Source organism: Argopecten irradians, chromosome 2 (genome assembly GCF_041381155.1).
Source record: "Argopecten irradians isolate NY chromosome 2, Ai_NY, whole genome shotgun sequence".
NCBI classification, from domain to species: Eukaryota; Metazoa; Mollusca; class Bivalvia; order Pectinida; family Pectinidae; genus Argopecten; species Argopecten irradians.
The window spans coordinates 39,567,275-39,592,045 of NC_091135.1; the positions used below are offsets into that span (position 1 = coordinate 39,567,275).

General features: G+C 36.9%; 1 protein-coding gene across 1 annotated transcript; it reads left to right on the forward strand.

The window, feature by feature from the left end:
- Positions 1-746: 746 nt before the first annotated feature.
- Positions 747-24,393, forward strand: LOC138315440 (carboxypeptidase B-like). The gene is made up of 12 exons (XM_069256469.1): positions 747-913; positions 2,902-2,963; positions 3,594-3,669; positions 6,691-6,827; positions 9,465-9,561; positions 9,944-10,042; positions 12,708-12,815; positions 14,446-14,538; positions 16,455-16,539; positions 18,342-18,547; positions 20,540-20,627; positions 24,155-24,393. Exons 1-12 carry the CDS (start codon positions 761-763, stop codon positions 24,346-24,348), a joined length of 1,398 nt encoding a protein of 465 aa, XP_069112570.1. The 5' UTR covers positions 747-760; the 3' UTR covers positions 24,349-24,393.
- The last annotated feature ends 378 nt before the right edge of the window (positions 24,394-24,771 follow it).

Here is a 24,771-nt window from a genome sequence, read left to right on the forward strand (position 1 = left end):
TCACATACCCATGTAAGATTCTTTTTCTCCCATACTTAGAAGAGAAAAACGACGAAATTCCACTTGGTTTCCAGCTATTTCATCGCGCCATTATCGCAGGAACGCCGTTATGCGTCAAAATTGATGACTTAATCTACAATGCACGCCGCAGTTACGCCGCATGTATTGATGCCGTTACGTTATTGTCTAGCGCGTGTGAGCTGTCTTACACCCCCTGTGTAAGATAGAGATATCTTTTCCCTAGCAACCACGGGATATCCCTGTGAAGTATGGAAGAAAATATAACGTTTTGTGACCCTTGGGTAGAATCCCTATCCGCCATATCCACATATGAAAGAGTCTTATATTATTTACTGGTCGCCATATAAATCTGTAATAGGCTCAAAAACGAAAATATTTTTCATGCTAACGAAAATGTTTAATTTAGCGGCCGCCACTTAGATATATAGCCGATATATGGGGGCCGCATTATGATCTTATATCTATGTGGCGGCAGACAAATGATTTTATGGCGGTCGCTATGTAAATATTTGCCATAAAATTCGTAAGTAGGCCTAGCGAATTATCTCAAAGTGGCGGCCGCCAAATCAAGTATTTTCGTTATTTTGAAGAAAAAAAATTTTCTTGTGTGAGCCGAATACGCTTCCGTACAAATATCCTAAAAGGTGCATTTGTTACAAATTGTCAAATAAATAACACTTTGGTCCAATATCGTGAGTCCTTGATTAGCCATCGCCCCATAGAACATGTCTTCTAACAGATGGAAACTGCCACTTGTGCGCGTTCCCACACACGTATAGCGATGATAGTTGATGATGATGATGATGGGCGGAGTTTGACTGCATATTATATAAGACGTAACAACTCCATTTCTACCAGAAGTCGTTGTCCTGGTAGCAAAGCTCTACTCAAAGTAAGTATGTTTTGTTGTTCACACAGAGACGCTGTGGCTGTATCTTAATTATCTAGGTATTAGAATGTAGGAAATTTTATTGCATTTTCATTTCAACAAATGTTATTGACATCGATGATGGTACAGTCAATAGGATCGAATAATGTATCATTAATAATTATTTCATAATTAAAATATGATTTATTGTATTATAAGACAATAAATAGACCAGGTAAAGTTCCTGTAATACAAAGGGTAATTTATATAATTTTTCCTGCCTGAGAATTCTGTTCGAGTTCTGCATCTGAAAACTGTCAACGAAAATGTATAACACAGGCCAACCTACTAGTGACATTGCTTTTGTAAAAGTAAAATGTTAACAAATTCATATCTGTTTTGCTGAAATTCTCGATACTCAAGGGGTTACTTTCACTATGGTTATAGCCACCCCTGGACTATCTCAGAATAAAACTGAAGGCATTTCAGGAGAAAACAAACTGACCAATAACAGGCCAGTAGAGATGAACATCAAAAGAATCGAATAATGGTACACTGTGTTGCTTTGAAGTTGAGCGTCGATTCTTTTTATGTCCATCAAAGGAAATCTCCCGGTGGCCCAGTTTCACGAACATTCGTTAACTATATCAATTCTTAGGTGAACTATATGTGTAAATTCTTAGGCGTAATTAAACATAACTAAGTTGATAAAAAGTGTGTATGCATGGGGTCTAACATTAGGTATTACTGGTGAATCGTAGATTGTTGTATGTCTTAAACAGTTTATGTTAAATAGTTTTATTGCTATAATGTGATCTGAACATTCTAAATGTTCTTTTTAATAACAAAAAGATTCTAATCCATTTCCATAGATTTGCATATTTTGACACAAATACAGCAGTTGGACATTTTTTCTCAAAACTAGTCTTCATTTCATGTTTGGTATTTCTAAAAGTATATATTCACGTGTAGTAGTTTACAACCGCCATCTGCATGACAAGGTTAAATAAAGGATTCGATGTATATATTTTTGTCAAGTCTAGTCCGGTCAAACAAACGCCTCTTGTACCTGTTATAGACAATAGTAAATATAACGACAAGATTAAATAGTAACATACATATATACTTGAACCCTGTGGACTTTATTTCCTGAAATCTTTATTTTTTTTCTTCAGTTTTGTATATTTAAAAGCAATACAGTAATTGACGAGTCAATATCAATACCTTATGTTAGGCCGGAAGCATACACTCTTGTTGTCAAATTAGTTCTGTTCAAGTACAACTAAGAAGTAATATACACGTATACAAAATATCACTAGTTCAAACAGGGGCTTTTGTCTTCTTTTATCTTCTCTAACGCTTTCCTATGTAACATTTTAAGTTAAAGAGACAATTCACTCTAAGAGTACATTAAAATTTGCACATATATCGGATACAAACCAGTTCTAATGGAAATTTAATTATTTGGTTTTACTGTGATATGCCAGAAAAGTCCACTGTAGTGAAATGTTCAAACTCGATTACTATCCGTCATCATATATAGTGGTCGGATGTCTTGTATGCCGAGCCCTGGCCCTTACCAGTGTAGTAAAGAATTTGTTGTCTAGAACTACTCAAATCGCTGTTACAGTAACGTGTGTGCATTCTTGTCTAAAAATAATTTCATCAACTCCTCAGTGGTTATATTTTGCATTTGTTTAACGTCCGTGACTTTGGCTCGGGTATGGGTACAGCGTACAGAGTGTACCTGCTTAATCATATTGATCAACGATTTGGAATTTCAATGGTATCAATCAAAAAACTTAACAATGTCGTTGAATTTGTCAATATTTCTTGTTATGCGTTTCATAAGGAATGTAGAACAATACATTTATGTCATATTATGCTTCATAGTAATGTTACAGATTTGGCCTCACTGAATTGTCCCTTTAAAGAATTCCTTAAAGTTGAGGAATGTTGTTGAAACTGGTCCAAGTGGTAATAAACAAGTGTCATATGTCTCCTTATTGTAGACGATGACTCCTTTTATACTGTTAGTAGTCCTTACTGTGGCATCCGCAAAATCATACGACGGGTAAGTTAGTTTGTTTGTTATTTGTGTGTTTGTTTTTCCATTTTTTTATTATTATTATTGGACGAGTAAATCTGAATATATAACGTTTAAGTGTGCGTTATACAGTAAACAATTGACTTTATTCTGTTTAGCGTTTAGCGATGTGTGTGGTGAGTGTGTGTTTGTTGTGTCTCCTTGTGATAGCGACATTAATGGTGTTACCTCACCGGATCATTATGCTGGAACATGAGTTGCTATGATTACACCAATTTTTTTCCGAACCTTCTTGAAACTCAAAAGCCGTATGAACAAATACATAGTGCTATTATATATTATATAGTAATACATAATTACAATACTATTGTTCAGAACGACAACCAAAAAGTCCAGTGCAGATTGAAATTAATTTTTTTCATTTTTTATCATTGAGTAGATCAGATATTAATTTGCAATATTATAATCCAAAAGATTTCCCCAAATCGGCTTGTCGTTGGGTTTGACCTACATTCAGCGGTTGTACTCGACAGTGATAATGTCGCATTTTCATTTAACACACTTCCTTCAATGTACACATTGACAACATAGGTATACATTCACTGATTTTCAATTTGGAATTATGCTTAGAAGTATCTGTAATTATTATAATTACAGACACCGTGTGCTCAAGGTATTCGTCAGACAACAGAGTGATGTGTCGGCCATAGCAGCTCTGGGTGAACAACTGGAGGTAACATTTCGTTTTGGCTTATATACATTAAATATGATGTACTGTGTAGTTCTTTATATTCAGGGGGTTTTAATTTCTCGAAATTCGCGGATTTATCTAAATTCGCGAAATTTCATACCTCACGAAATTTCACAAAAATCCTGGTTTTACAAATTACATCTTGACGTCTGTATGACGCTTGCGCAGACTTAACAGATAATTCGCGAAAGTAAACTCCGTCGACTAAGTTCCAAACAGTGAGTCGCGAAAATTTGCAACTTTACAGTAATCAAAATGCAGTATTCCGAATTTGCATATTACAGAGTTATCTGCACTTGCGGGTAGGTATTGATTGTGACGTCATGTGTTTAAGAGCGTAACGTCATACGTTTCGGAGAAAACGACGTGAGTTGCGCTCACATAATAATGACGTAACAATCAATACCTACCCACAAGGGAGCTAAGTCTGTAATATGCAAAGACGGAAAATACTTTAAACCTGTTTGTTTTCACGTATACAAGTATTTTTCTTGATATTTTCAACATACCGGTATATTGTGATCGTGAATACGTAAATTCGTGATCAAGGCCTCTTACTGACAATTACGCCTTCATGTCTTTTCGCAAAAGTTTTGAATTCACGCTCGCGTTCACTAGAGAAATAACGGGGAAATGTGAATAGCGCGAAAATCAAGTGGTATACAGTAGGTCTTAACATGAAACACTTATTTCAATAAATTGTGTGTAATGTATTAGCTTAATTTGTAACGCCCCTTGTTCCCGATATTTCGTGTAATACTGATGTGACACTTATTTTTATGCAGTGATTATATCTAGAAATCCTAAGAAATAACAGAAATATTGGTGTGTGTGTCATAACTAGGCGAAAATTTTGACACGCTACTTTTGTTCAGCTGCAGTACTTTGTATATAGGGACAGTGGTACTTTGTATATAGGGACAGTGGTACTTTGTATATAGGGACAGTGGTACTTCGTATATAGGGACAGTGATACTTAGTATATAGGGACAGTGGTACTTTGTATATTATTAGTTATATAGTCAGTTACTGACCCCCTGTAAAGGCATAGAGGGTTAGTAAGATTTATAGGGGGCGAGGGCGTAGCCCGAGCCTCCTATACTTCTTACTGACCCTCTATGCCTTTATAGGGGGTCAGTTACTGACTATATAACGAATTTATCGCATCGAGGACTATTTATTTGTTTGATTAATTCTTTGTTTCCTATTTGTTTGGTCAAGAATATGAAATCAAACTTAAATCATACTGGCGAATGATAACAAACAATCGACACTTTTAAAATAATTGGCCTACTTCAGTAGGCTATACATTTATTTATTTATTTCAAGAATTTTCAAATATACTGCATAAGGAACCTGCAGAATAATACTGAATTATTCATAAATCAACGATAATTTCGACATTCCTATGTACACAGTTGGCCTACCTCAATACTACACCAGACCGTATGTATATATTGAAAGCATCACAAACAAGAGTGACACAAACATCCATCTAACATTTTAAGCACAATCTCCTTGATCATCTGTGCATTCTCGCTGAGATAATCACTATAAAGTTATGCCGATAAATTGATTTTAGTGTGAGGATTGATATGATCGACTGGTACGAACACCTCCATTTGTTTATAATCACAGTATAGAAAACGCTTGAATTGTTACGTTTGCCTTTCGCCGCGTCATCAACTTTCAAACTGGCGTAGGGGAAGCAACTCGTATTTAAAAAGATGCATTTCATTTAATTTGAAGTATTAATACGATTAAAATTATTTTTACACAAAAAATAACAAGTAATATATAGTTTTGCGGTAATGAAGTGGTATATTTAGTTGAAGAGAATGTGTTTAAATTTTGAAGCGAGGGCGACAGCCGCCATATTGCCCAATAATGAAATTTACTGACTCCCTATAAAGTGTTAGGGGGTCACCACGTGACGGCTCTCCGCCAATCATTTGGGGACATTTTTGTCCGAGGTGCGATAAAAAGTGTTAGGGGGTCACCACGTGACGGCTCTCCGCCAATCATTTGGGGACATTTTTGTCCGAGGTGCGATAAATATATATATAGGGACAGTGGTACTTTGTATATAGGGACAGTGGTACTTTGTATATAGGGACAGTGGTACTTTATAATTTGTACATAGGGACAGTGGTACTTTGTATATAGGGACAGTGGTACTTTTTATATAGGGACAGTGGCACTTTGTATATAGGGACAGTGGCACTTTGTATATAGGGACAGTGGTACTTTGTATATAAATATAGGGACAGTGGTACTTTGTATATATATAGGGACAGTGGTACTTTGTATATAGGGACAGTGGTACTTTGTATATAGGGACAGTGGTAGTTTGTATATAGGGGCACCGGTACTTTGTATAGAGGGACAGTGGTACTTTGTATAGAGGGACGCGGTACTCTATATGTAGGGGTCGCGGTACTCTGTATAGTGGGACAGCGGTACTCTGTACATAGGGGTCGCGATACTCTGTATATAGGGGTCGCTGTACTCTGTACATAGGAGTCCCGAATGACTAGGAGTTGTGTCTGGGTTGTGAGCATCCTAGATAGTCCATGGGTTCCAATCACTTACGATATCTACACCCTGGACTATCTCATAGTAAAATTGGAGACAACAGAATAGAACAGGTAATTTAGTCGTTCTATGTACATCAAAAGAGCCGTATAACGGTACACTGTGGTTGGCTGTGTGGCTTTGATATCGGGCGTCGCTCTCTCTGTAGTCTTCAAAGTAAATCTTTTCAGGCCTGTGATTGGTTCAGATGTTTTACGCTGAGCTGCCTGTAATTTTACTATGAGATAGTCCAGGGACGTTGAGATAGTAAGTGTTCGGAACAACTGGAGTATCAAGGATGGGTTGTGAGTTGCTTGGTACTTAAATCGGAACGTTGTTCTCCATACTGTATAAACGTGACACATTTCGCTAAACCAAACGTGATATAACAATGTCTCTGTATATGTTGTACACCAATTTCTGATTTAGGTCGATTTCTGGCACTACCCGCATCATGTTGGTGACAGTTTCCAGGTGAGAGTTGCCCCGGAAGTGCTCGGACATTTCATGGCCGAAATAAGGAGTTTGGGGTTAGATGTGGACGTAATGATTGATAATGTTCAAACGTAAGTATACTCACGTCCAAGAAATACGTCACTAAATCGAACAATGTCATATGTGGCAAATAATAACAATATGGTTAGGTTTGGTTTATAAGGTTTAACGTGTGAATACCAACCAGGGTTAAAGACAGACCCCTCCTGTGTGACATATGTTGTGGTATAGAATTTTGGGAGGCTGCGGTGTATTCGTGTTGTGGTGTGTGAATGTCTGTATGTTTTGGGAGGCTGTGGTGTATTCGTGTTGTGGTGTGTGAATGTCTTATGTTTTGGGAGGCTGCGGTGTATTCGTGTTGTGGTGTGTGAATGTCTGTATGTTTTGGGAGGCTGTGGTGTATTCGTGTTGTGGTGTGTGAATGTCTGTATGTTTTGGGAGGCTGCGGTGTATTCGTGTTGTGGTGTGTGAATGTCTGTATGTTTTGGGAGGCTGCGGTGTATTCGTGTTGTGGTGTGTGAATGTCTGTATGTTTTGGGAGGCTGTGGTGTATTCGTGTTGTGATGTGTGAATGTCTTATGTTTTGGGAGGCTGCGGTGTATTCGTGTTGTGGTGTGTGAATGTCTGTATGTTTTGGGAGGCTGCGGTGTATTCGTGTTGTGGTGTGTGAATATCTGTATGTTTTGGGAGGCTGTGATGTATTCGTGTTGTGGTGTGTGAATATCTGTATGTTTTGGGAGGCTGTGGTGTATTCGTGTTGTGGTGTGTGAATGTCTGTATGTATTGGGAGGCTGTGGTGTATTCGTGTTGTGGTGTGTGAATATCTTATGTTTTGGGAGGCTGCGGTGTATTCGTGTTGTGGTGTGTGAATGTCTGTATGTTTTGGGAGGCTGCGGTGTATTCGTGTTGTGGTGTGTGAATGTCTGTATGTTTAGGGAGGCTACGATGTAATCGTGTTGTGGTGTGTGTATGTCTGTATGTTTTGGGAGGCTGCGGTGTATTCGTGATGGGGTGTGTGAATGTCTGTATGTATTGGGAGGCTGTGGTGTATTCGTCTTGTGGCGTGTGAATGTCTGTATGTTTTAAGAGGCTGCGATGTATTCGTGTTGTGGTGTGTGAATGTCTGTATGTATTGGGAGGCTGCGGTGTATTCGTGTTGTGGTGTGTGAATGTCTTATGTTTTGGGAGGCAGTGGTGTATTCGTGTTGTGGTGTGTGAATGTCTGTATGTTTTGGGAGGCTGTGGTGTATTCGTGTTGTGGTGTGTGAATGTCTTATGTTTTGGGAGGCTGCGGTGTATTCGTGTTGTGGTGTGTTAATGTCTGTATGTTTTGGGAGGCTGCGATGTATTCGTGTTGTGGTGTGTGAATGTCTGTATGTTTTGGGAGGCTGTGGTGTATTCGTGTTGTGGTGTGTGAATGTCTGTATGTATTGGGAGGCTGTGGTGTATTCGTGTTGTGGTGTGTGAATGTCTGTATGTTTTGGGAGGCTGCGGTGTATTCGTGTTGTGGTGTGTGAATGTCTGTATGTTTTGGAAGGCTGCGGTGTATTCGTGTTGTGGTGTGTGAATGTCTTATGTTTTGGGAGCCAGTGGTGTATTTGTGTTGTGGCGTGTGGATGTCTGTATGTTTTGGGAGGCAGTGGTGTATTTATGTCGTGGTGTGTGAATGTCTGTATGATTTGGAAGGCTGTGGTGTATTCGTGTTGTGGTGTGTGAATGTCTGTATGTTTTGGGAGGCTGCGGTGTATTCGTGTTGTGGTATGTGAATGTCTGTATGTTTTGGGAGGCTGCGGTGTATTCGTATTGTGGTGTGTGAATGTCTGTATGTTTTGGGAGGCTGTGGTGTATTCGTGTTGTGGTGTGTGAATGTCCGTATGTTTTGGGAGGCAGTGGTGTATTTGTGTTGTGGCGTGTGAATGTCTGTATGTTTTGGAAGGCTGTGGTGTATTCGTGTTGTGGTGTGTGAATGTCTGTATTTTTTGGGAGGCTACATATGCGTTTCGCTTTTGTAGATCTAAGATAACTATCTCATTCTGTAATATTTACTGAACATGTACTGCGCCTGCGCAGACTCTGAACACTTCACTTCCGCCCAATACAAATGTGTTAGTTTAACTTGTGAATGTCTCGGAGTCGTTTATACTCGATATCGTCTTCTCAAGATGATCATGAACTTGATACACGGTATATTCGTGTTGTGGTGTGTGAATGTCTGTGTGTTTTGGGAGGCTGTGGTATATTCGTGTTGTGTTGTGTGAATGTTTGTGTGTTTTGGGAGGCTACGGTATATTCGTGTTGTGGTGTGTGTATGTCTATATCTTTCGAGAGGCTACGGTATATTCGTGTTGTGGTGTGTGAATGTCTGTATGTTTTGGGAGGCTGTGGTATATTCGTGTTGTCTCCATTTTATAGTGCTATCTCACTAAAGCATGTGGCCGAACAAACACAAACATTCGTCCCTTGTTGTTCTTCTCAAGATCCACCAGTGGGATAGAGCTTGTCTGGAATGATCCTGTTTCATGGTGACCAGTAAAGCCCTTTGGCTTCATGTTATAAACAGTATCAGGGACAGGAAGAAGTAATTAGGTTGTTTTTTGTATGATTATAGGGAGAGGGAGGGCGGTTAAAATCTATACTTTGTTTTTTCCTCATTTACGTATTGAAATAGGTTGTTTTTGTTATTCTTATAAGTGTTATATATCTTCTAGACTGGTTGATCGCGAAAGGTCTGCTCTGCAACGAAGAAGCCGAATGACGTCCGGGGCAAGAACCATAGATTTCGATTCATACTATACTATGGGCGAGGTGGGTTTCACATACTTTTTTATATATTTTTTATCAATGACATTAACTAAAGTTGAATATTTGTTATTTTTGTTTAATGACAAAAAGGATTATTTATCGCAAATCATGTAAATGTATCTTCATCGATTCTTTGTTGGTTGTGTTCATTTTGATTATTGTATTATTTAATTTTCATCAAAATAAACAAACAGTACAAAATATCAATATATTAAATATACAGCTTAGATATTTTGCCATAAAATGTCATGGCAATTTAAATGTTGAAATCAAATGATCTGTGAGTCTCGCAATACGATATAATTATCAATCAACATAGTAAAATTGTAACCGAGTAAAGGCGACTAAAGTATCAAATGTAACTTCATTGTTGGTTCATTATCAGATAGAAACCCACCTGGATGGATTGCATTTAACAAACTACACGACAGTAGAGAAACTGTTGCCACGGACAGCAGAGAATCGAGCGCTTCGCCTTGTTAAAGTTAGTATTAAGTGTTAAGCAAAAATTCTTAATTTTAGTTTTTAAAATATGAAAAAATAAGAGAAATGAATGAAAAGCGCGTAATTTGTAGCTCTCCTGGTCCGCAAGTTCGTTTGAAGTTTATGCCAAGGCTCGGCCTCCGTCTGTCAATATTTCGCCTTAATCACTACTAATTATAAACTATTCGATGAATTAACCAAATTTACTCGGAAACCTCGTGTTGTGCCAATGGTGACCCTGACACCCCAGGGGCCGAAGCATCCTCGAAACTTAAGGGTTTACTATCACTGTTGTAATATACAATCCCGGACTTTGCTATAGCAAATCTGAAGGTTCTGTGTGTGACAAGGGATGAGACTGGTGGTGTGGTTCTTTGATGTACAATAACGGTAGGCATGGCTTTGATCAACAATAACGGTAGGTATGGCTTTGAACATCAATAACGGTAGGTATGGCTTTGATGTACAATAACGGTATGTATGGCTTTGATGTACAATAACGGTATGTATAGCTTAGATGTACAATAACGGTAGATATGGCTTTGATGTACAAAAACGGTAGGTATGGCTTTGATGTACAATAACGGTATGTATGGCTTTGATGTACAATAACGGTATGTATGGCTATGATGTACAATAACGGTATGTATAGCTTTGATGTACAATAACGGTAGGTATGGCTTTGATGTACAATAACGGTAGGTATGGCTTTGATGTACAATAACGGTAGGTATGGTTTGATGTACAGTACCGGTAGGTATGGCTTTGATGTACAATACCGGTAGGTATGGCTTTTATGTACAATAACGGTATGTATGGCTATGATGTACAATAACGGTATGTATAGCTTTGATGTACAATAACGGTAGGTATGGCTTTGATGTACAATAACGGTAGGTATGGCTTTGATCAACAATAACGGAAGGTATGACTTTGATGTACAGTACCGGTAGGTATGGCTTTGATGTACAATAGCGGTATGTATGGCTTTGATGTACAGTACCGGAAGGTGTGGCTTTGGTGTACAGTACCGGAAGGTATGGCTTTGATGTACAATAACGGTAGGTATGGCTTTGATGTACAATAACGGTAGATATGGCTTTGATGTACAATAACGGTAGGTATGGCTTTGATGTACAATAACGGTAGATATGGCTTTGATGTACAATAACGGTAGGTATGGCTTTGATGTACAATAACGGTAGGTATAGCTTTGATGTACAATAACGGTAGGTATGGCTTTGATGTACAATTACGGTAGGTATGGCTTTGATCAACAATAACGGTAGCTATGGCTTTGATGTACAATAACGGTAGGTATGGCTTTGATGTACAATAACGGTAGGTATGGCTTTGATGTACAATAACGGTAGGTATGGCTTTGATGTACAATAATAGTAGGTATGGCTTTGATGTACAATAACGGTAGGTATGGCTTTGATGTACAATAACGGTAGGTATGGCTTTGATGTACAATAACGGTAGGTATGGCTTTAATGTACAATAACGATAGGTATGGCTTTGATGTACAATAATAATAGGTATGGCTTTGATGTACAGTACCGGTAGATATGGCTTTGATGTACAATAACGGTAGGTATGGCTTTGATGTACAGTACCGGTAGGTATGGCTTTGATGTACAATAGCGGTATGTATGGCTTTGATGTACAGTAACGGTAGGTATGGCTTTGATGTACAATAGCGGTATGTATGGCTTTGATGTACAGTAACGGTATGTATGGCTTTGATGTACAATATCGGTATGTATGGCTTTGATGTACAGTAACGGTAGGTATGGCTTTGATGTACAATAACGGTAGGTATGGCTTTGATGTACAATAGCGGTATGTATGGCTTTGATGTACAATAACGGTAGGTATGGCTTTGATGTACAATAACGGTAGGTATGGCTTTGATGTACAATAACGGTAGGTATGGCTTTGAAGTTGGGCATTGCTCTCTACTAATCGGCAAACGAAGATTGTGAAAGCCTGTACATGGTTAGTTTTGTTTATTAAAATGCCTTCAGTTTTATTATGACATAGCCCATGGATTATTACAATAACAGTGATAGTTACCCCTGGAGTATCGAGGATGGGGTCGAATGGGCAGAGCTTAATAGGAAAAATAGAGCGTATTCTTGAAAAAAAACTAACAGTCATATGATAGATTTTAATCCCATTATGTGAAAATCATCTTTTGGAGAAGGGGGTCAGATTTTGCATAAATGATTTCTGTCTTCCATGGACCTACACGTGTAATATTAGCTGGTCTAGGGCAATACACCCATGTCGCCTGAAGCTGTATTGCATGGCTACTCATGCAATAAAGCCTCATGACGTCAAAGCGTCAAATTACTATTTTTTAGGCACAATTTCAACATTTCTTTTAGAAATTAAGCTGGATTTACCATAAAATATACAAACAACGGGATTTGCGTTGAAAATATCACACAATTTTCATGTATGGAGATTTGACTTGCAGTCGCATTTTTTTCAAAGTCCTCACGAGGGAGCTACAGTTGTCACAGGTATATAAGTTACCTCTTTAATTATGTGGTGATATGAGTGATGTTCATTACAATCAACATTGAATTAGGATTTATTTTGTTAAATAACTATTGATGTGATTGCTAGTGGTATAATGGTATTTTAAATAACGATAGATTTCAAACGGAGAGTCTAGTCAAGATAAGAAGACAATCTTCATAGACTGTGGGATACATGCCAGGGAGTGGATATCGCCTGCCTTCTGTCTCTACCTTATCCAGCAGGTAAGCTCCTCCCCTGAGTACTATACATCTCATCCCTTCTGTCTCTAACTTATCGAACAGGTAAGCTCCTCCCCTGAGTACTATACATCTCTTCCCTTCTGTCTCTACCTTATCGAACAGGTAAACTCCTCCCCTGAGTACTATACATCTCTTCCCTTCTGTCTCTACCTTATCGAACAGGTAAACTCCTCCCCTGAGTACTATACATCTCTTCCCTTCTGTCTCTACCTTATCGAACAGGTAAACTCCTCCCCTGAGTACTATACATCTCTTCCCTTCTGTCTCTACATTATCGAACAGGTAAGTTCCTCCCCTGAGTACTATACATCTCTTCCCTTCTGTCTCTACCTTATCGAACAGGTAAACTCCTCCCCTGAGTACTATACATCTCTTCCCTTCTGTCTCTACATTATCGAACAGGTAAGTTCCTCCCCTGAGTACTATACATCTCTTCCCTTCTGTCTCTACCTTATCCAACAGGTAAACTCCTCCCCTGAGTACTATACATCTCTTCCCTTCTGTCTCTACCTTATCGAACAGGTAAGCTCCTCCCCTGAGTACTATACATCTCTTCCCTTCTGTCTCTACCTTATCCAACAGGTAAACTCCTCCCCTGAGTACTATACATCTCTTCCCTTCTGTCTCTACCTTATCGAACAGGTAAGCTCCTCCCCTGAGTACTATACATCTCATCCCTTCTTTTCGTTTCTACCTTATCCAACAGGTAAACTCCTCCCCTGAGTACTATACATCTCTTCCCTTCTGTCTCTAACTTATCGCACAGGTAAGTTCCTCCCCTGAGTACTATACATCTCATCCCTTCTGTCTCTACCTTATCGAACAGGTAAGCTCCTCCCCTGAGTACTATACATCTCATCCCTTCTGTCTCTACCTTATCCAACAGGTAAACTCCTCCCCTGAGTACTATACATCTCTTCCCTTCTGTCTCTAACTTATCGCACAGGTAAGTTCCTCCCCTGAGTACTATACATATCATCCCTTCTGTCTCTAACTTATCAAACAAGTAAGCTCCTCTCCTGAGTACTATACATATCATCCCTTCTGTCTTTACCTTATCGAACAGGTAATCTCCTCCCCTGAGTACTATACATCTCTTCCCTTCTGTCTTTTCCTTATCCAACAGGTAAGCTCCTCCCCTGAGTACTGTACTAGGATGCTTCCAAATAATACTATCCAATTAAGCTGAAAACTTATAGAGGTTTAAGTAATGACAAATCCTAAGGATATTGTTTTCAAGACCTTATCTGTCTTTTGTTATTCCGATTGCCATCATAGCCAGGTTACTTTAAAGAGTGTGAAATGGCCAATAGCTCATTAGCCTATGAACCGAAGTTTAGTTTTAGAAATATAGCTGTCTATAATTTCAGTTCAAATGTTTCAATAATTGTTACCATAAAAACAATTGAGTCTTCTGATTGGTCAGTATTTAATTTGGTATAAAGGGTTTTCAAAGAATGGAAACTGTTCAACCATAAAGTTCTCAAAACATCCATTATCATTTGATTTCCATTGTTACCCAATTAACCTCTTGTCAACAAAAAGGCGGTAGGTTTGGTTTTGCCAAAAAGTTCTAGTTTTGACTGTATTGTTGTTGCTTTTTTAATTACAGTTGAAGAATGACTCTAAAATGTTAGAGATGTTTGATTGGCAGATCATTCCAGTGTCTAATCCTGACGGTTACGTCTACTCCCACGCTCACGAGGTATATTTTAAGATATATTGTGATATTCCAGTGAGTAGTAGATTCTGGCCTAGCTTGAAATTAACCTGTGGTAGCTTGACTACCGCCACTGTTGCATATGATGGGTATGAGACGGAGTTATCCTTTTTCAAAACCACGAAAACGCAAATATGGCACTAACCAGCAATCGAAGTATGACCAGACACTCTAACATACAGTACCTGGACAAAAGTACTTGGACACCTCATATTTTTAACCATATATTTCATGTCTTTATAAAAAAATCTTTGAATTTTCCCGATCTCACCCATGTATGGATATTAACCAAATTTGGCATACTTATAGCAAATTATCTACACTTTCAGCTCATAATGTTTTTTATTTTTTATGTTTCGTTTTGCATCGCTTCCAAGAAAAAGTGCTGCTCGTTGATAAAACAATGTTTTCTCAAAAATACATTAATTAAAAGTATGAATATATTGTGATCTGTAAGTGTAAGCAATGCTCTATAAGTATACCAAATTGATTGAAATCCGTCAAAAGATTCGATCAGGAAAATTCAAAGAAAAATACATAATATATATAGTTAAAATATGAAGTGTCCTATTCCAGGTTCTGTATCAACAAGAATCTGGTTGAAGGAAACCGCAGAACAAATTTGTTATGCCATCGTGGACAGATTGTTGGAAACTTATCTATAAACTTGATTTCTATTTCGCAAATACTAAATTAAGTAAAGACGTAAGTCTATCACTTCAGTTACAAAATGAATATAATTTAGTTTGAGGTAAATACGGTACCTTTTTTTTCAAAAAAGCTTTGTCTGTTGCTTACGAGGATGCACAGATCTTACGTTTGTGATTATGTATGGATCTGAAGCTCTTCTAAGTGCTTACCTGGCTCTGTTCAGTTGTAAACTTATATAGAAAGGATGAAACCCGACTTTAATTGGTCATTGTGTATTTACACCTTGTCCGTGTTAGTATTGTAGAATTGTTCTAAAGTTTCTTCAGATGCGAACAAATCCCAACAGTTGGATTGAGCTGAAACTTGGTTTAAGTGATCGATCCTGGCATGGTCTCAACCAAGTTGGGGTTTTTTCAGAGGCGAAAACAATCCAACAGTGGGATTGAGCTGAAACTTGCTTTAAGTGATCGATCCTGACTTGATCTCGACCAAGTTATTTTTCGAGTAATTCGAAATCCAGGATGGCCATCACGGCCGCAATCTTAACAACACACTTGGAACTTCTCATTTCTACCAGTCCGATTCAGCTGAAACTCATGTGAAATGATTCTGACATAGTCCCGACCATGTGTTGTTATAATTCGGGTCGATCCGAAATCCAAGATGAAAGCACATTTAAAAGTTATTGTTCAGTTATTGTTGATGAAATTTTCGACTATTTCCAAAGAATGGCAGCCTAAGAAATGTAGTTATTTTAGACTCTTTGAAGGACGCCAAAGCCATCATATTTGAAAACATATTTGTTTCGACTAGGCTAAATCAATTGACAAATTAAGTAAAAAAAAAACAATAGCCATATATCAATATTCGTGATGCAAATTGCGCCACATAACCATGACAAAGTTCGAAGATAAAATGTACCACGCTTCGGTTTTGAAATTGCAATTAAATTCTAACCAGCCAAACAATCGTTTAACGTAATTCTGATGAATAAATGTAAGTGTTCTTTGTTTATCTAGCGAGAATGTGTCAAATCTGGAGAATTTTAATAACATGTAAGACATAGTTTTACCTTTTTGGCTGCCACAAATCTCTAGATCGTGTACACCACAAGGAATATTCTAAGGTGCGATCAAGTAAACTGGCTTTTAGACACAATTTATCTCAGACTCTAGAATCATTGAAAAAATGATGCATGCTAACCTTTTGACGTTTCGCTAACCTAGTGATTTCTATTTTTTCCATCACAGCGGTTATGGAGAAAAAACAGAAGGAATAACAATTTTTTCTGCTATGGAGTAGATCTGAACAGAAATTTTGCTACAGCTTGGGGAGGTACGTTGTGATGACCGGTACATATCTTTGATTTTCAAACCTAATAGTGCAAACCAACTTTCTTTCGCGCGTTATTTAGTTTCGCAATTCAAGTCAATTTGCGGAAGTAAGTCTCTACGAATTAATATCTGCATTTACTTCTATTGATAGGAATCTCCGTTCTTTTTTATTAATCCGGGAATAATTATATTCGCAAACTTGTTTTGAAATGGAAATCGCGAAATTCAGAAATAAATTTACATTACGTTATCTCTAGGTCTGGGCGTTCCCTAATGGCTGGCGAGATATTATCGTGAAGAACATGTAATCGGCCCGGTATACCAAATCAAATGTCATTTTTAAACAATTTTTTTGTTCAGAAAGATGACTAATACCAATTTCAGTTACCAACAATATTTTCAGTTTTAGACCAAAATTAATTTTTAGCATAAAAAATACCAAAATATTAAAGCTTAACTCACAAGTACAACATTAGTCAGGGGGATGTATGATATCGGCTTTATTCTAAGCTAAATAGTCCCAATTTTGTATCGTCTGCTTCTTGTGATGACAGACAACATTGTCGTTGTAATTCAATCTTAAAAAAGAACACTGGTCGGGGTCGCAGAATTAATCACCAGCGGAAATCATCCAAATACATTTAGAATTTATTCAGAATACTAAAAATTAATAATAATTTATACAAACATGTGAAAACTATTCGTCATTTTGCCATAAATAAATCAGTAAATGGTTGCCTCTAATTTCCCCCGTAACCATAATCTAACGATATGACTGGTCATAAACAAATCTCGTTTATTTCCTTTAGTGTGACCAATTTTTCACCATTTATTTTTTTAAATAATTTCAATTGCTATATTTATATTGATACCAAATTTAATTTATTCCAAAACTGAACTATTTTTAACACACTTTTTAATATTAGATATGTTCAGTAAAATGATGCCCTTTTTCAAATGGCGGTTTTTATCGTAAAATATTATACTGATTGACTTGGCCCACTTTCACGAACATTCCTAAAGTTAAAGATAAGTCTTAACTTAAAATTCTCCATAGAAAACCATTACAGATTTGAAGGAAGGCTCCTTCACTTTTGTTATGGTTTTCTATAGGAAAATGTAAGTTAAAGTATTCCTGGAAGTTAAGGAATGTTCATGAAACTGAGCCCAGAAAGCTCTGACGTGTTGTGTTATTTACAACTCTAAAACCGCCATTTTTTCACGAGGATGTGTCACCGGCCGGTGTAGTAATTACACTGTCTGTTTTTTATATAAAAAATTCATAATATATTTCATATTCTTTAAAATGCGCCACAAAATTTTCTATATTAGATACGTCATCAACCTTGATATGAAATATACGTCATGTATCAACCAAACATCACTCCAACCCGCATTCAGTACTGACGGAGTAAAAAAAGGGAAGTAACTCTGATAAATAAGAATGATATTATTTCTTTTAAATGCTATTTTTATCGTCTGATCTGCGCGTATGACAGCGCTTCAGCATCTTTCATTGCCGTCTGTCGTCCGCTGTCCGTAAAGCGTTTTAATATTTCCCCAGTCCCATCAGTTAATTATAACTACACATTGCACAGAAAAAAATGTACCTCGTGATTTGGACATGTTGAAAATGTCAATAGGCATGTCAAAACAAAACCAGTTTCCAAATGTATCACATATCATATTAAGAATAGCTGTCGAATAGGCTCTGTACTGAGCGGATCATAAACAGCAGATATAATCTGATTTTGATACATAATAAAACATGTAATATATTATGTTATAATGTTGATTGTGCAGGAGAGGGGACGAGCTCAAGCATGTGTAGTGACATCTACAGAGGCCAGGGACCACACAGTGAACTAGAAACACAGGCTGTCGCGAATGCTACGTTAAATGTAGCCAGTAAATTGATTGCATACCTAAACGTGCATGCGTACAGCCAATTTTGGATGCTACCCTGGGGATTTACAAATAATGTAATACCTGACGACTACGCAAGATTGGTAAGTTGTCCTAAAATCAGTCATACAGAATGCCTTTTTAAAATATAAAACCAAAATGAAACGCAGAAAAAAATACTGTTTGAGCCAGTTATCTATCCTCTTAACATTATCAAGGCATTAATTTGCGTTTTAAAGATACTCCACCGCCGACAGAGTATAAATGATATTCATCATTCGAACAATAATTTGTTTTTAATCGTGTATATATATGCCTAATTAACACAAAAAATAATATAAAATGTTTTTATATCTTCGACCACACCACACATAATAACCTGTTTTGTGCCGTCTGCTATTAATCCAGCGACTTCAATATTTGGCTCATGAGGTATATTTCCATAAAATGTATTTCCTTTCTCCTTGTTTGTTTGTTTGATTAATTAACGTCCTATTAACAGCTATGGTCATGTAAGGACGGCCTCCCATGTATGCAGTGCTTGCGTGTATGCTGTGCGAGGTGCGTGTTTTGGGAGACTGCGGTATATTCATGTTGTGTCTTCTTGTATAGTGGAACTGTTGTCCTTTTTATAGTGCTATATCACTGAAGCATGCCGCCGAAGAAACCAAGCAACACACCCCACCCGGTCACATTATACTGGCAACGGACGAACCAGTCGTCCCACTCCCGTTTTGCTGAGCGCTAAGCAGGGGCAGAAACTACCACTTTTATAGACTTTGGTGTGTCTCGGCCACGGGACAGAACCCAGAGCGTTCCTCACAGGAGCGAACGCTCAACTCAAGGCCAAAAGTGAGGCGGTGCCAAGGGATGCATTAGGAAAGATAAAGTCAGTTAGGAAGAAGAAAAAATAATATGATCCTAAATTTAGTCGTGATACGTCTTATGAATGAACAATAAATTGTTTGTAGGGTGTTTTCATCGAGTTTGAATTTTAAAGATGGTATAAGGTTTAATTTTGGAATAATGTAGTTGCCATGAGCTGCCCAGCTACCATTTATTATTTTTATATATGCCCATTGTTGTGTTGTGTAGAGTTTAGGTCCAAATTTGAGAAACAAACACAAATGTTTTCTTGGGAACTGATCGATTGAAGGTGCAACACAGAAAATAAAGCTTCCTGATATCTTAAAAGATGTAAAATCTGTGAAAAATTAAATGCTTCAATGAATTTGATAATTTGCAATGGAAAAAAATATGGAAATAATGTACATGACCTGTTACATTTCGAATTCCTCAAAATAGTTTATATTTATTTTCTTGAGTGGGTTTTCTGCCTTGTACACTGATTGGTATCGTTTATGCTCTGTCGGCGGGGGAGCATCCTTAACTTGATTTTTGTCACGTTAATGCTATATCACTTTTTCCTTTTTTCACAAAATTTCTTTTTCTAACTTGTTAATAGTTTCTAATTTAACTGGATTAAATGTGACAAGCCATTGCTTTGTCCGTGTATTTATTTTTCTATCTCCGATTCTAATATAGTACATGTTGTAACAGGATTTTCTTCAACCAAACATAAGGATGTGCCATCAGCAAAACGTTTTCTAGTGGAATCTCTATCAGAAAAAAATCGCGTTTATGTACACCAAGCAAAGTAATGAACCAAAAAAGTTTGACGTGTTCCATCATAATTAGATCTAAATTCATTTTAAAATTACTTTCCGTTTCCTATTCATTAAAAAATTTTCAAACCAAGATAAAAGCTTTCCACCTATACCATTTTTTAATGTTTGAAAAGAAAGCCACTATATCATACGCGGTCGAATGCCTTCCTGATATTACAAAAAATAATTTGCCTGAATTTAGAGCTTTGTCAAAATAATAAGATTCTGACTACACAACGTTCAAACACTTGAGAGCAGTATTACTAGAGCAGCATCTTTTATGATTCTGTATAATGCGACTAGTATGCCGAAAGAATTACATATTTAAGATATTTTTGCGGATGTGACCAAAAAGTTTGAAGACAAGGAGTGTCAAAATAATGATAATGATAATACAAGTAATTGAAGAATATGTCTATGTCATTTCAGGAAGAGGTTGCATACATTGCAATAAACGCTCTCTATGCAACGAGCGGCACTCAGTATCTGGTCGGAAATCCATACAACACGGTGAAATGTAAGTATGTTTATCCAATAGCTATGCATGTTTTACAATGGAAAAAAGCATGTGATTAATTCCACAGCAGTTGGTTATTGCTTGAGTTTACCCACCCCAGTGTTTACACATACGGCTACATTCATTGGTCAATTTCAAACTCTCTTGATTCCGATAGGCTTTCAACTTTGGACTGCTTTTTATAGTACTTTTCCCTTTAAATTGCTATTAAAACAGGAAGTTGCTTATTATTATAAACAACAGAATATTGACTGTTTTGGGATACTGGATATATCTGTATATAATAGGTCCCTAAAGCGTGACTGTTATTCATCATGTTTATCTAAATTATCTTTAGTTAATTTTCAAATAAATAATGAAACTCGCTTAAGCAAGTGTCTAGTATCCAAAATTTGAAAATTAACAAACTCGATTTTTTTTATTCATTCTCCATCAGTTCTTTGTAAGCTTTCGTTCATAACATCGTTTGCTTTAATCGGACGCCAAGAAGTAGAATACTGTAACCCTGGAAATTTACGAGAGGAGAAAATTTTAAGAAGAAATTGTTAAGGGCCAAACTTTTACCCATTGTATTATTTTGGTCATATCAGAAGCTAGTTTGCAAACAGTGTGAATTTATCCCGAAAAAAAACCCCATTGTGGAATGTTTGCAAATGCGAAATGTAAGATGAATCACTCACGAATTTGTCCACGTTTACGGTTTTAACAGATAATTCAATTCCATTTGTTACACTCATTGTTATTGATTAGATCTTCGAGGTTATTTTTTCAAAGACCGAAATATTTGTACATCGAGTATTATGACGTCATACATACAGAACTTTTTCGCGAGGAATTTAAAGTACGGAAATTAATGCCTTATTAGTACCTGATTGAGTTATCTAAATTAAATTATAACCATTATTCTCGATATCTTTTGGGTTTATGAAGTCATAGACAAAAAACGGACGGACATTCTTAATGCTTAAATAGTAGTAAACGAATATTTGTAGAACGGACATTTAGAAAGTCACGATAAATAAAATGTATAAACATAAAGATATAGAATAATTAAACTATCGAAGATTCCTATATGATAGTTTTGTTTGTTTAAAAGGAACCAGTATGTTCTCCTACAACGGTACCTCTACGGCAATAACACATACACAAAATCGGCTGGATTAAAAAATGTAAAACGTATATCATTCTATTAAGGAATAGATGTTTATTTTGTTGAGGTTATAGGGTATAAATAATGATAATGGAGCCCGTGTAAATTAAAACATATTCCTTATATTTACAGTTTTTCACGTAAATGAATACATTTTATTCTCACAGCAGTTGCATATTTTCATTAAAATACCCATATTTTTTCTCTCCTGTCATCGTCAACGAATTCGATTGAATAACTGATTAGAATCGAGTCATTCATATGTTCCCAACAAAAGTGGGGTAATGACCTCACATTGCTACGCCATTGACTATTCCCGTATCAATAGAATCGTTGTACGTGTTGTGATATCATTATACACTGATAATGATAATACTAGAAAACATGGTTATTGAGTCCATGTCAGTGCAAACTGTAAATATTTTAGTATATTTACCTGTAACCTTGATTCTTGTGTCTGGTTCTTGTCCAAGAAATGGTATTTCATTGGCTAAATTGCTTTTGAAACTAGAATGAAATAAACGACTTAGATGGTATCAATTGTTGAAAAGATCTCGCGCAAGCCAACCAGCAAGTATTTAAAAGTAGTAACATACGTATTCCTTTGGCAACAAACCACGGGGTGAAGTCAAATGGTGGCGGATTAGAAGTAAATCTTTAAAAACATCTTACCCGTACTAAGAACATTGCTGGACTTTAAATTCCAGGTGAGCAATACAGGCTATCTGGGCCTCTTGTTTTTTACCGCATCTGGTCCTATGTTAGGCTAGTGTAGTGAATTATGTTGCATTTCTATGGGATAGGGTTTCAAAAATGTACAAACACCGATAGTTAAGCTGATCCTCCACGGGCCTGAGGGGATGTGCCAAAGGTGATCAATATTGTGTCATATTGCTACAAACAATTAATAGCATCACATGATAAATGCATTAAAGGGACAATTCACTCAGGCTAATTCTTTTACATAACCAAGAAGCAAAATATGGCATAAATGTATTGTTCTACATTTCGTATGAAACATATATCATAAAATATTGACAAATTCCACATCATTGCTTAGTATTTGAATTGATACCGCTGTAATTACAAACCGTTGATCAATACGGTTAAGTAGGTACAATATGTACGCTGTACCCATACCAATGAACTGCATAGCCACTGAGGAGGTGATAAAGTGATTTTTATTCAAGACAATTCGCATAATAAGGTAAACACACTACTGTCAGAGCGATTGGAGCAGTTCTAGACAAAAGTAGCATTACTAGATACGAGCAATGGACAGGGTTCGGCATACAAGATGTTCGACCACAATGTATAATGGCGGACAGCGAGCGAGTTTGAACATTTCACACGCATTTCACCACCATGGGCTTTTCTGACATATATCAAGTAAAATCGTCTGATCTAATTTCCATTAGAAATGGGGTTTTTCCTATACAGTACAAATTCTAAGGTTCTCTTAGACTGAATTGTTCCTTTAACCGAACGACTTCAAGGATAATAAAATACCGTACAACTCGAGGATAATAAAATACCGTACAACTCGAGGATGATAAAATACCGTACAACTCGAGGATAATAAAATACCGTACAACTCAAGGTGAATAAAATATCGTACAACTCGAGGATAATAAAATACCGTACAACTCGAGGATGATAAATTACCGTACAACTCAAGGATAATAAAATACCGTACAACTCGAGGATGATAAAATACTGTACAACTCGAGGATGATAAAATACCGTACAACTCGAGGATAATAAAATACTCGAGGATAATAAAATACCGTACAACTCGAGGATGTTACACCCCGTTATTTTAGTGGGTCCAAATTTATTTTCGAGATTTGGACTAAAAACTAGGAAAATTAAATTTTAGCGAATCGAAATTTCGCGATTTGAATTCAAGTGAATTCCCTTCAACCAAATTCTTAATATTTCGGGGATCAAAATTTCACGATCATGTCAATGCCCCGCGAAATCGCGAAAATATGTTGATCATAGTCGGAACAGTCCATATTGGTCTAGATTTGGCTAGAGGGTTTGGGCACAAATGGCTGGATGCACAAAGGTCAAGCATTTTCTATAGCTACAAGTGCAACCTTTAGAAACGCTGTTCACGTAAATAGAGTTCTTTGCACAGGCCCCAGATCAGATTTGAGACAGACTTTAAATTTTGATATCCTGATTCCATTGCGTATGTATTATTAATGGAGATACAGAAATAAATATTGTTCGATCCGAATTTTGTATTTCTATTTCCTGTAACATGTTTCCCCGAGTATATATAAAACCATACTCACTTATAAAACTCTTTTTAATCTTATTGCAATTATATAATTTACATTTTATCAACGTTTGTGTCTACGTATTGCAGACAACGCTGCCGGTGGGATATTTGACTGGGTAAAAGATGTTTTGGGAGTGAAATATTCTTACGCTCTGGAGCTAAGGGACGATGGATATTATGGTTTTGTACTGCCCGAGGACCAGATAAGACCTACTGTGATCGAGACCTGGGCTGGAGTCAGGGCGATGGCATGTGCTATTCACGAGACTGGTTGTAACTGACAAGTTATGAACTAAAACCATTCAATAAAACACATATAAAATGGATTTTGTTGTTGTCTGGTTTTTGTTATGTTTTGGAAACTATTTTTATTTTCTTCCGTAGAAAACTTAGAATTATATTGCCACAGTGCATTACATACTATTTTCATAATCCTCAATATGGTTTAAATAAAAAACGGTTTTAAGTTTTCAGAAGTACTGGGGTATTTTATGGTAGATACAAACTATATCATCAATGTCAGATATTTAGTGTCACATTTTGTGATATTATTAATGAATCATAGTCGTATTAACTACTGGTGCTTGACGTACATATTTCAAAAGATAGTGTTACTTGTATAATAATTTAGAAGACTGTTTGAAGTGTAAATTTTACAAGACAAACAGCAAAGCAAACTTTATACATACACACTTTCATACTTT

Coding starts and splice junctions, on each gene's coding strand:
- LOC138315440 (XM_069256469.1), top strand. CDS start 761: ATGGAAACTGCCACTTGTGCGCGTTCCCACACACGTATAGCGATGATA. Junction 3,670..6,690: donor CTCTGGGTGAACAACTGGAG/GTAACATTTCGT, acceptor TTTCTGATTTAG/GTCGATTTCTGGCACTACCC. Junction 9,562..9,943: donor CATACTATACTATGGGCGAG/GTGGGTTTCACA, acceptor GTTCATTATCAG/ATAGAAACCCACCTGGATGG.